We start from the raw sequence: 13,182 nt of genomic DNA on the forward strand, positions 1-13,182 counted from the left end.
GGTGATATATACATAACATCTCAACAGGAGGCCAAGTTAGAAAAGGAATTATCTCAACAGTCTGTGGATGTGGCTTTGCCTAATGGAGTGAAACCTAGTGAAATCCACAACAAGGTTCTTGAGAAGTTTATATCAGTAGAAACACTGCTGTCTTGTACTGAAAGGGACAGAGAAAGTACAAAATGAAAGTTGGACCCTCAGATTTCTACTAGCAGGAAGTAACCTGATAGAACTCTTCCAGTGCAAACATGTGCTACTTTCTGTAAAAAGGGACATGATAAGTGTCCACAATTATTATTTTCTTCATAATTTTTACAGTAAGTCTCTATTATTTCAAGTGAATTTATAATAAAATTTTTAAGCTTTCAAGAACTTGGTGGCCCCAAGACAAGTAAATCTCTGCACCTGCTCCCCAGATTTTTTTTTTTTTTTTTTTTGCGGTACGCGGGCCTCTCACTGTTGTGGCCTCTCCCGTTTTGGAGCACAGCCTCCAGATGCGGAGGCTCAGCGACCATGGCTCACAGGACCAGCCGTTCCGCAGCATGTGGGATCTTCCCGGACCGGGGCACAAACCCGTGTCCCCTGCATCGCGGACTCTCAACCACTGCGCCACCAGGGAAGCCCCAACTCCCTAGATTCTTAATGTTTACATAGAGGTCTTAACTGGGTTCAGTCATGTAAACTGTCCACATGGTCTCACCAACACCTTCCTCTCTCAGGGCTGCATCCTTGGAGCAGCACCCACTGTGGGCAAAACCTACATTCCAAGGGCGGGGGAGGGGTGAGGAGCCTCCAATTGCCCAGGTCCGGCTCCAGGGTCAACCTGCAATTACCTCCTCTTGATGACCTCCTCCAACAGATGAGACTTCGAATTTTAAGTTTAACGGGATGAGACTCCTGGGGACCTTGAGGCATAGTGAATGATTTAGCATTTGAGAAGGACATGAGCCATTAGAGGTCAGTGGCTGGACCCCCTAATGACCCATACTCTTGTATAATTCCCTCCTGCTGAGTGTGGGAAAGACCTGTGAGTATCCACCCCATGATTATGTCATGTTGTACAGTACAACATGTGAGTCTGAGAAAGGGATGTTACCCTTAGTGGCCCTGACCTGATCACATGGGGAGTGGGGGCAGAGGAACAGATGAGTGCAAAGTGCACTGGATCTTGAAAGCAAGTTGGACACATTTGGTGACACTTATACAAGCACCTGACCTCTGAGCATTAGTATTTATTCCTTGGCATAGTGCCATAGCTGCCCTGATGTCTCCCCGCAAACTGGGGTCCCTGGACGCAGGGATCCTATGTGCCCTATGCTTCCCACATCAGCCTGGGGGCTCCCAGCGATTACTGCCTTCTACGGACCGTGGCTGCGAGAGCTCCGGACACACGTGGCACGCTGCTTCTCCAATGGCACGCGCGTGTGTGTGCGCGAGCGGCAGATGGTCAGGTCCAGGTCAGGGGTGTGGCCCACAAAAGGAGGCGGTTTCCCAGCATGCCCCAGGGCCCGCGCGAGCCGCTGTCCGCTCAGTCAGATCGCAGATGCAGGACTGGCTACGTGGAGATCAAGGGGTGCTCAGGTCCAGGCTGGCGGGGAGCCTGCACCCTGGCTGTCATCCTGCTGTACCTACACGCACTCCTGCTGCACACTGAGGTGGCTGGGACCACCACAGCCGGACCGTCACAGCCAGCCACAGCTGGACCACCACTGCGCGCTGAAGAGGGTGAGTGGGCAGGCGGGCAAGAGGGTCAAGGTCGCTTTCCCCTCATATGTCCCTCCCCTCCCCATACTGCCCCCCCACCCCGACGGTAGACAGGTAGGACCTCTACCTGCCCAGCGGGTTCAGGAGTCCCTGGGTCCCTGGGGGGCATGGGAGGTGGGGGAAGGGAGGGCCATCTTCCCCGCCGGCTCTTCCCGCTAGATCTCAAGCGTCCTCAGTCCAAGGACTGGAGTCCTGACCAGGCCGGTACCTGTCGGCCCCCGCACCCTCTTCATTTGGGGAATGAGGAAGTACTGCTTTCAGAGGGGAATTGTCAGAGTATGTTCCATTTGGCCTCAGTCTCTCTAGAATATTGGGCTGGAGGAGAAGGACGTAGCCACTTCATCTCAGTGGCATCACTCTGGAAGGCCTCAGTTTCTGGGACTTCAAACAGCGGTGTGCTAGTCACGTGAACTAGGTCTGGGAAAGTGTCTGGAGCAACACCACCTCCCAGCCCGGACCTCTGCTCCCGGCTGGTGTGCTGAGACCCTCTGCAGCTGCCTCCCTTCCCGCCCCTCCAGAGCCGCAGGCTGCTTCCTTAGCGCTGCCATCAACAGCGAAGCCAGGTGGCCCTTTGTCATGTGGGCCATGTCATTTCACCCGGGATTTCCCAGCTGTGAAGTAGGAGGATGGGCTGTGGTGGCGCTGGGCCCTACGGATGCTGACATTTAGAGGCACCGAGGTTGACATCCATAACACTGATGCCTGATGGCTTGGACTGTCTCCACAGTGTGCGGGCGGCCTGCCGTAACTGGGAGGATCTTTGGTGGCCGGGACGCACCTGAGAAGCGGTGGCCATGGCAGGTCAGCCTGCTCTATAATGGTCAACACATCTGTGGAGCCGCCCTCATCAGCGCCTACTGGGTGGCCTCAGCTGCCCACTGTTTCCAACTGTACGTCTTCCCCACAGCCCGCTGCTGGGTGGGAGGCGGAGGGAGCACAAACGGGCAGAACAGAAGGGGATGAAGGTTGTCCCAGCCTTTTTTTTCCCAGGCTTTGTTCAGGCTTTGCTGCCACCAGGTGTCTCTGTGTGTACTGTTGCCCCTGCCTTTGACTCAGCAGTTCCCTCTCCCTGGAAGGCCATCCTTGCTCCCCACTGGACTCCAGTCTCCTGACTGTCGGGTCACATATCCCAGGACAGGGGCTATCTGCCTCATCTCTCCCTCCAGGGATGCCTCCTCACACTTTGGTAAGCTGTGTGTACTTTACTTTTAAATAGCTAAATGGAAATTAACTCTAACTGTGATGATCAATAAATACTGGAAAATAGACTTTAGTTCCATTGAAAGTGCTTCCAGTCTACTCTTTATCTTCCCTAAACTTAAGGAATTAAATCTTGTTCCCACTCAAGGTGGGCTCTGGTTTCTACATCTTGCCCAGATCTAGAGTCCACAAGATCTCAGCTTTACCTTCCTCTTGTGCAAATGGCGGTGGGTGTGTAGTGTCTCTGGCCACATGCTTCAGGCTTTGTGTTGGAACCATAGTCCCAGGGCCCCCACTTCCCAGGGCTGGGGGCATCCATCAGGCCCTGGTGTGGACAAGCATTTTGCCCCCTTCAAGCCAGGCTATCCACAGGCCATCTCCAGCACAACTGCTGGAGGCTTCCCTGGGTCCTGTCCACTTGCACAGTCTGACATGTTTCTCTCTGGAGGCATCCTGGGACCCAGCTCTTCTTGTCACTTCTGTTGAAGCATGTGCCAAAGAGGAACTGTGGTCACCACCGTCCCAACAGGCCAGAGCGAGGCATAAAGCAGATGGCCTCTGTCCGGGGAGATGGGACACGGCAGTCAAGAGAGTGGGCTGCCCCTCAGGTGCATCCTGGGCTTGCTCTGTGCCCAGAGTGGGTGGGGAGAGTGTCACCCTCCAAGTCAGGAGGATAGAGCTGCTGGCATCAGCTGGATTTGAGATCCCACTTGGGTTCTATTCATTCATTCAGTACCCACAGGTGCCAGGCCCCATGTGAGGCCCACTGTGAGGGACATGGAAATGCAGGACCCACCTTGAAGTTTCTTATCCTACCAGGAAAGTGAGACACAAGCCCAAATACTGTGATGCAGGATGGGAGGCCACAATGTGCAAGAGGGTAGACCCTAAGCCATTATTAGAGGAAGCGCTATGGGTCCCACCAGAGGAGGGGCTTGGACCTGGAGGGGTCTTGTGGGAGGAGTCTGGGTAGGGAGACAGCCCAAGCAGGACATGTGGGTGGAAAGTTGCTCATGTTCCAGTAGCAAGGAGAAGTTTAGTTCCATGCACTCCTCCATTTGCTCCACAAAGGCTTGTTGAGTGCCTGTCAACAGGGGAGGACCAGCTTTTAGAGAAATCAGCATGTGAAGACTGGACAGGAGGGGGATGCATCATTCTGGGCTGGGAAGTGGGGTCTTTGAGAATCACCCCAGGCCCTGAGAACTTCCAAGGGTTCTGGTCAGAGCTGGGAATGAGCCAAGTCTCTGCTCATCTAAACTGAAAGGGTACAGTTTGATGTACCCCCAACGTTTCTTTCCAGCATGAAGATGCTCTGCTCCTTTGATTCTGGTGCGTGCTGGGAAAGCCATCAGAAACTTTCTAAGGACAAATGTGCTGAGGCTATGGACAGCAATCAAGCCTCCCTCAGTATTAGGAAGGGAGGAGAGAGAATGGTTTTGAATAATGGTGGGGTCTCACCAGGAGGAGGGGGTGGGAGGGAGGCAGCCAGGGCGAGGATGCTGGCCCAGCACCCAGAGGACATGGGTGATAACGCAGCTTTCCCACAACAGGTCCCATGATCCATCTGCCTACAGAATCCTGCTAGGGTACCATCGGCTAAGAACTCCTACCTCACACAGTGGGCAGGCATCGGTGTACCGAGTCATCGTCAACACGGACTTTAACAAGCACTACTACATGGGGAGTGACATCACCCTGTTGCAGCTGTATCGGCCCGTGGTCTTTTCCGACTACATCCGCCCCGTCTGCCTCCCGGGACCTAACACACAGTTGCCCCCTCATACCTCCTGTTGGATAACTGGCTGGGGGATGGTCACCGAGGAACGTAAGTGGGGGCAGGGCAGGTGAGGAGAGCAAGGGCTGAGGAAGAAGGGGGAGAGCAGTGACCATTGTGGAGCCCTTCCAGACCTGAGAGCATGTCTGCTATCAGTTCAAGTTTCCTTCGGTCCATGGTTCAAAACAGTCTGAGTATCTCTAACTTTTGGAATCAGGCACCTGAGCCCTTTGACTCAGCCATTCAGGATTCCACCCTGACTCCCAGGCCCTGTTTGGGCCAGGCCCCTTCAGGACACCTCCTGAGCTTCCACTGCTGTAGAAGGTACTTGGGGCAGCAGTAAGGAAATGAAGGTAGGCCTGCTCTCTGGCCTGAGAGGTGAAGATGGGGCATTTATGGCTTAAGAACATTTACATCTGTGAACCTCATTTCCCTCATCCCTTAACTCAAGTGAAACTTGCCCTTTCTGCCAGCTTGCTGGGCTTGAATACATTTAGACCGAGAGAGGAGAAATGTTGGGCAAAGATTTTTGCTCTAGGGTGAATGCTTTTGATTTAGAAAAATAATAACATTGAGTAAAAAAAAAAAGGAGAATGTCAATTTGGCACGATGTGTAGGTCCTGATTTGGCAGAGTATCTCAGTGGAGGCCTTTGGGGCAGGACTTTCTTTGCTATGCGAGCCAGCATCCCTGCTCCTGGCCACAGATGTCGGTCACAACGCCTTGTCATGAGAACAGCCAACTCTCCAACATTTCCAAAGACAATCTCCTGGGATGGACTGTCACTTGTTAAGAACCACTGGCAGAGCAAGGAGGATTCTCCAAGACAGGTTGGAGGGTAGGAGTTGGGGCATGAAGGGAAGTCACAGGCTGAAGCAGCCACCAGGACAGGGAGCATATGACAGCAAAGGGAGTCTCAGCCGGCAGCTGTCCTTCCCCCTCCGTATCCTCCCCTGACCACAGTTGCTGAGCCTGGGTCAGCCCAGCGACATGTGAGGCACACACTGCAAGCACTGCATAGGAGCGAGCTGTCACCATAACACTGTGCTGCCGTGGGAAGATGCCTCCCATCTGTGAGCAAGATCTAGAAATAGAACCCACGTGGGCAGTGCCCCAGACCAGGTGCTGCTCAGAGGCAAGGCCATGCCTTGTTTGTCACGCCACCTAACCCTACTGGGCATTGTTAGCGACATCACTGCCATACTTTGGCCAAGCCAGGACTTCCAGCATTCACCCACCCTGCCTCCGCTTCTGTCTCCACATAGCAGCCAGATTCGTTGTTTTTTAAATATAACCCTTCAGTGGTTTCCCAGTGTGCTCAGAATGAAATCCGAGCTCCACATCCTGGTGAGGATGCCCTGCTTGCTCTGGACCCTGCTATGATGTTGCCTCATCTTTTTCACCTGCCACCCCCACCCCACTGCAGCCACGATGACCTCCTTCCTCGTCCTCTCCACCATGGGCCCCTCACATTTGCTCTCTCGTCTGCCCTGGATGTCTTTCCGCCTCACCTTTGCACATCTCTGACGGCTTCCCCAGTCCTGGCAGCTAGAACTGATGGCATCTCTATTAGCAGGAAGGTTAGGGAGGGAGCTGGTTTCTCTCCCAGGGTACACCCCACATCTGAACCTCTCTCCCCCCAACACACAGGGTTCCTGTCTGCTCCCTACACGCTGCAGGAGGGAGAGGTTGGTGTCATGGACAATCAGGTTTGTGCATCGTATTTCCAGGGGCCAGATCCCAACAACAATACCTATTCTATACACGATGACATGCTGTGTGCCGGGGACCTCAACACAGGAAAGTCCATCTGCCGAGTAAGTGACGTGGGCTGCCTCTCCTCTCCTGCGGCATCTGTCACCTCTCCTCTGTGTCTTCTCTGAACCCTGCCCCAGCCCCTGACTTCCTCTTCCTGGGCCCACCCCATCCTGAAGCATCAGAGCTGAAGCACAGAAGCCCCCAAAGGGTGCTGGTCTATCCCATCCAGTTTCTTTATAACTTTTAGGAGCTTTGTTGAAGGACAGCATACATAGAAAAAGGCATACTTTACAAGTGTATTGTTGGATGTGTTTTTTTAGACCTTGACACATTCATGTAACAGGCATCCGAACGGTCTTATACCTCCTTCCTGTCACCGCAGAGTAACCTTAACCTGGCTGCTAAGGCCCTGTGGGTTCATGTCAGGACTTACATAAATGGAATCTCACACGACACACCCTCAGCTGGTCCCCTTCAGTCAGGTCTGTGAGGTCTGTCCATCTTGTGTGGAGTTTTGGTTGTGTGTCATATTGTTGTACAGCATTACCTGGTTATTGTTGTGTGAATATACTGTAATTTTCCTTTTCCATTCTAGTGTTGGTGGCATTTGGGTAGTTCCTGCTTGAGACCATTGCAGATGCCATTGCTGTGAACATCCTTGTGCATGTGTTTTAGTGTACGTGGGTTCACAGCTTGTTTGGGTATAACCCTGGGACTAGAATTACTGTACCATAAAACGTGCACATGCTCATCTCTCCTAGATACCGGAGAGCAGCCTTCCAACCTGCTCGGACCCATTTGCACTCCCACCAGCAATGGCTTCTCCGCGTGGCTGCCAGGACTTCACACTGTCCACCATTTTCATTTTAACCATTGCATGCATTTTTCGTTTGCATTTGAATAATGAAGGCAAGCACATTTTCATATGGGCATTGCCTTTTCTGTTGTGTCTATCCACGGTGTTTTTGCCCTTATTTCAAATTGAATTGTGGGCTGTGAGTCCAATACTGCGTGTGTGCACTGTCAATGCCTTCTCCCACTCTGTGCAGTGCTTCTATTTTACGGTGGGGAAACCGAGGCCTAGAAAGGGAAGTGGACAGCCCAAGGAAAGAAAGCGTGATCATGGTCAACCTTGGGGGAACAATGTCCTCCTCTGGAGTTGTGGCCCCACAAGCTTCCTCACACAGCCTCCTCTCCCTCTCCTGCACCTTCTTTCTAGCACTTTCTGTCTCCTAGAAACATGCTGCCATCTGAAAACATACCACATGACCCTTCTCACCTCTGCCCACTGCCCTAACTCTCTGCCTGCCTTCCCAACAGGGCTGGCCCCAGGGTGTCTGCACTTGCCCTCTCTTGCTTCCTCACTTCTCTTTCTTGCCTAAGCTCACTCCATCAGACTTCTGCCCCTGCCATTCCTCCAGACCGCTCTTATCAATATAACCAAAGGCCTCGGTCTCCAGGGCTGCTGGTGGGCACCCTCCCAACCCCACTCAGCAGTGCACCCTCCAGCATCTTTCATCAGACTCGGAGGGTGGTCCCTCCTGTGTTTCCTGCTCTCTTCCTCCTTCTCCTGACACCAGCACACCAAGGACCACCCCTCGGCACTCATCCTGCTTTTCTTGTCTTGCTCCGTTCTTTCCTTAGGTGGAGAGGAAGGGCCATACATGGCAAACCCTGTGCCTTACCGTTTCTTGCCTGTCTTTGTTACCCTTGCTGCCACAATCGTGTCCTGACAGGTCTCCCTGCAGCATTTCATGTCCTCCCACTGGCTGTGTTCCACCCAGCCCCAGAACCACCCTGCCATCCTTTTAGAATTCGATTCAGGTCACATCACTTCCCTGCTGAGTGTCCTTAAGTGCTCCCTTCAACCCCAGCCCCTGGCTGATGAGAGCTGGGCGCTGGCCTTGCTAGTCCCTGGCCTCAGCCATGCCAAGCATGTTGACCACCTCTGCCTGCATCTTCCAGAGTCAGGCCTTGCTCATCCCTTCCCTTCTTTTTGTCAGAGAAGCCTTCTGAAGGCGCTCCTCTGGGCATCTCTGTTCCACATCTGGAGTCTGCAGATGTGTGGGATGCATTATCTGTGTTGTGTTGCATGTCACCTCATCATCTCCCACACGCAGAGCGTGCTCAGGCATGCTCATTCAACAGGAGGCTGGAGGGGTGCTGTGTTTCCTTGGTCCCCACCTTTTGCCCTGTGGGATGGAAGCGTTATGCCCCATGGTGGGAGGTGCCTTCCTGCCTTGGCATCCCACACTCAAAGTTCCTCACATTCTTCTGGGAGCCCCTTGGGATTCCCTGCAATTCCAGCCACCCCACCAGCCTGGACACGGGCGTCACTTCTTTTCCTCTGAGCACATCCAACAGCTTGGTATTTTCTAAAGACGCTTAATCAAGAAATCGAGGAAAAACTAGAGTCCTTAATAGTCAAAAACGAAGTCCCAGGTAGGATGCAGTACTAGGCAGAGGATTTAGCTAGAGGTCTCCAAGCCTGCCATGGCCGTTCTGGAGGACACTGGGGGGCGCCTTCTCCCACATGGGGCTGGAAGGGCAGAGGCCTGGCATCCAGATCCTGGGGTCCCCCTGTGTATTCTTGTAGATGTGAAATGGGCTCCAAGTCCCCACCCTTGAGACTTTGATCCAGGAGGTCTGCAGTGGGACCCTGTGTCTGGACCTTTCAAAGTGCCCGGGTGATTCTGATGAGAATAACTCACTCATATCCCCACCTTGCCACAAGAGCTCCTCAAGTCCACTCTGGTGTCTTCACACTGTCTGAGCAATGCATGTTCTTCTCCATCTTGGTCCCCATGACTCATGCCCTCTCTTTCCTCAGGGAGATTCTGGGGGTCCCCTCGTCTGCCAGCTGAATAATACCTGGTTTCTGATTGGGCTGTCCAGCTGGAGTATGCCCTGCCAGGAGCCCATAAGACCCAGCGTCTTCACCAAGGTCTCCTACTTCACCCAATGGATCTCCGAGAAGCAGGCTGCCTCACCCAACCCTGATCCTTCCTCCATTCCTCCTGAGAGCAAAGCTTCTGTGCCCAACTTTTCTTCTCTGGGCCGTGTCCACAAGCCCAGGAGCTTCCTAACCCTGGTGACTTCACAGAACTTCCTCCTGCTGCTGAGTTTCCTCTGGACACAGTGGCTGTGACAGATGCATGGGGCCCTCCTGGCCCTCTCCCTGGAAGCCTGTCTGCATTAGTGCCAACGTGTTCTACTTGAATATGTTCAGCTCTGAGCCCTCCTGTCCATCTGAAGTCTGCTGCAGGCCTGATAAAATAAAAATAATGGAAGAAACTTCCTGCTCCTGTTTCTGACTCATCAGAGCCATCTCGCATCCCTACCCCAACTGTGCTTTGAGCTCCTCCCTGGATGGGGGTGGGGAAGGACAGGGACACTGAGAAGCTGGCTGGCCATCTGGAGCTGAACCCTCCTCAGTGAGTCTCCCAGAAGAGCTGGCATGGCTCAGGGCCAAAGCATCACTTCATGGAGGAAGTGGCATGCCCTAGGGCGTGCAGGGCAGTGGTGGCCAACATAATCGTCATCCTAGCGATGGATGATTTGCCCTGAGCTGAGGATGGAGAAGGCTCTTCCAGGCCCACAGGCCACTGAGGCTCTGCTGGAAAGGCTTGATGTGAAGTAGAGAGCAAAGGCCCCTGGCCAGGAGGCTCATGTCGGCCATCCTCAGAACTCTGTTCCAGGGCTCAGCTCCAAGCCTGTTCCCCGTGTACCCACAGCCCTGTCTTCTGCCAGTCTCCAGGGCACCCTCCCCTGCACCCCTGTGGGCTTGCCACATCCTGCAGTGGTTGAGGTTGGGCTGGCCTAGGACTTGCTGGCCCAGCACTGAGCCCATAAGCCGTGTCCTGAGCTGCCCCTGGCAAACATGCCTGGATCACAGAATCTTAACTAGTTAGCAGATCTCTCAGAAGAGTCCTGCAACCACAGTCCCCAGTCTGGACCCCTGATGGTCAGGGAGCAGCCCTGAGTCATTGCAGGTCCAGTCCACTGTGTCCAAAGTGCCATCAGGTGTTCTGTGAAAATTTCTTCCAAACCTGTTGTCACCCAGATAGCCCTGTCACCTCGCCAGCAAGTGAGAACAGGTGAAGTCACATGCACGTGGTCACCAGAACCTTGCTTCCACTCACGCAGAGATTTCCCTCCCAGTTCAGTAGTGCCTGGAAGTGAGAAAGCCCTCCCTTGGCAGTGGGCTCAGTTATGGGCTCCCCAGCAGGGCTGCTGGGCCTGGGACGCGAGCAAGCGCTTGGTCAGTACAAATCTGCAGCCTCAGCCACCCGTGGTCCCTGGAACTGTCACTTTCCTTCAACGCACAGTGGCCTCATGCTGGCTGTGCTGGATTTCTCTCATATGGTGACTTCTGCTCTGTCCATCAACAGCATGTTTCTACGTGGAGCATGGAGGGATGTGACTGCTTGCTTCTCCGTGAAGCTCCCTGGGCCCCCAACTCAGTGGATACAGATACATTTCCCAGACACTCTGGAGACCTGACAACCCCAGCCCACTTCCCTATTACCTAGAATCAGCTTCAGTGCTCAGTATCATTATCCAGGTTCGGTTTCTTTTTACAGATCTGGACACAGGCCTAGCCTGGGTAAGTAACCTGTTTGAGGTCCGTGAGTAGTCACTAGTGGAACAGGAATTCCAGCTCGGACGTCTTGAGAGTGCTCTGAAACCTCTGTTCTCCTCTCTAGTGCAGCCCCCTCACAGACTCTTCAGGCCCTGTCTGAATTCCTCTTTCAGGACTGACCTGTCCCAAATGTGGCCCAGAATTCCCTCTGGTCAGTGGCGATGAAAGATCCCAGATAACAAGATGGAGGGCAGAGTGCAGAGCAGATCTGCAGGGCCAATGGGTCTGGGGCTGGGGGACAGGCCGGGAGTGGCCCCTGCAGGGGGTTTCACCAGACCTGCCATCGGGAGCTTCCCACCTCAGAATCAACCCTGGATGAGCTTGGGAGGTGACAAGAAAAAATGTAGATTTCAGAAACCCAAATCAGTGAGAAAACCTGGAGACACTGGAGTGGTCTGTAGCTGGGGGAAGAAGGGAAGGTAGTGAGAGAATGGGCTTGAAGAGCCCCTTTACATGTTCTGCTCTTGCCCCACCCCACCCCACATCCTCATGATAAATGCCGCCTCTCCTTCTCTGGTGCCAGTGTGTTTCAGGGTGGCCGTGTCAACCGGTGTGTAGGTCCCACCAGCCACCTTCGAGCACTTGTCCTCCATCCCCCTACTTCTACGCAGCCCCGAGGGCAGGGGGATTGTTCCTAGGGAGACTTGATCCTTCTACTGTGATTTCTTCTAAGGCTTTAAAGTTGAAGCCCCAACTACAGGAGCTGCCTGGTGGGGTCAGTATGGAGGAAAGATTAACAGTGGCCCTTTGGTGCCTGGGGCCTTCTGCTCTGGGGACACTCTCCCTTCTCCTTGAACTCATCAGGACCTTACCCTTCTCTGGTGCACTGTACCAAACAGAGCGACAGAGTATCTGCTAACCATGATGAACACGAGCACACATGCCCACATAACTACACACTGAGTGTGACTGTCACAGGAGAAATACAACAGACTGCATGTTATAGATTACAGTAAGTCCCCTACATATGAAACTTCAAGTTGCAAACTTTCAAAGATGCAAACATGCGTTCACATGTCCAATCATGTAAGTTAGTTCACGTATCTGGCGTTATGTTGTCACTTGCGTGCATCTTCTACAAGTGGTTGTACTTTTGTGCACTTTACTTTACCAGAGAAAGAACGAAGAGAGACAAGAGGAAGAAGAAGCAACTGAAGAACCGAACAGATTCACAACGCAGGAAATGGCAAGGGGATTTTCTTTATTTGAGGAGGCACTGTTACTTTTTGTGGCACAGGACCTGAACATAGAACGGTACACAAAGGTTGCAGCAGCCGTTCAGAATGCAATCCAGTGGTACCGTGTCATCTGTGATGAGAAAAAAAAAAAAAAAGCTACTACCCAGACATCACTGGATCGTTTTTTTAAGAGGGTAGATAGAATTGAATCCAGCGAGGAACCAGAACCTGTGCCATCCGCGTCAGGCGTGAGTGACATTGCAGCCTGCCCTCCATCTCCTATTGCTGACCGTCCTTCAGCTCTACCATCTCCCACCTCCTCTCCCTCCTCCAGTCAGTAACTCTTCCTGCCTGTTCACTTGATTCCAGCCCCTGTATGCCAGCAGTTGTACTGTACTACCACACTTTCCAAGGTACTGTACTGTAAGATTAAAAATGTTCTCTTTATTATTACTTTGTGTTTGTTTCTTACATATTATTTGTGTGAAAAGTATTATAAACCTATTACAGTACAGTACTATAGAGCCGATTGTGTTAGTTGGGTACCTAGGCTAACTCCGTCGGACTAAAAGAACAAATTGGGGGTTTCCCTGGTGGCACAGTGGTTGAGAGTCCGCCTGTCGATGCAGGGGACACGGGTTCGCGCCCTGGTCTGGGAAGATCCCACATGCCGCAGAGCGGCTGGGCCCGTGAGCCATGGCCGCTGAGCCTGCGCGTCCAGAGCCTGTGCTCTGTGGCAGGAGAGGCCACAGCAGTGAGAGGCCAGCGTACCGCAAAAAAAAAAAAAAAAAAAGAACAAATTGGACTTACTAATGTGCTTTCAGAACGGAACTCATTCATACGTATAGGGGACTTACTGTATTTGAA

At 52.9% G+C, this 13,182-nt stretch overlaps 1 protein-coding gene across 1 annotated transcript; it reads left to right on the forward strand.

The window, feature by feature from the left end:
* The first annotated feature begins 1,496 nt into the window (after positions 1–1,496).
* On the forward strand, positions 1,497–9,643 carry LOC132521565 (serine protease 40-like). Its single transcript, XM_060151192.1, has 5 exons — positions 1,497–1,725; positions 2,492–2,654; positions 4,515–4,789; positions 6,388–6,554; positions 9,326–9,643. The coding sequence occupies exons 1-5, from the start codon at positions 1,497–1,499 to the stop codon at positions 9,641–9,643; spliced, it is 1,152 nt and encodes a 383-aa protein (XP_060007175.1).
* Positions 9,644–13,182: the final 3,539 nt, after the last annotated feature.

Source organism: Lagenorhynchus albirostris, chromosome 6 (genome assembly GCF_949774975.1).
Source record: "Lagenorhynchus albirostris chromosome 6, mLagAlb1.1, whole genome shotgun sequence".
Taxonomy (NCBI): Eukaryota; Metazoa; Chordata; class Mammalia; order Artiodactyla; family Delphinidae; genus Lagenorhynchus; species Lagenorhynchus albirostris.

Bases quoted from the DNA above. Each gene is read 5' to 3' on its own strand.
- LOC132521565 (XM_060151192.1), top strand. From the start codon at position 1,497: ATGCCCCAGGGCCCGCGCGAGCCGCTGTCCGCTCAGTCAGATCGCAGA. The intron at 1,726-2,491 runs GTGAGTGGGCAG...CTGTCTCCACAG, and splicing joins ACCACTGCGCGCTGAAGAGG to TGTGCGGGCGGCCTGCCGTA. The intron at 6,555-9,325 runs GTAAGTGACGTG...CTCTTTCCTCAG, and splicing joins CAGGAAAGTCCATCTGCCGA to GGAGATTCTGGGGGTCCCCT.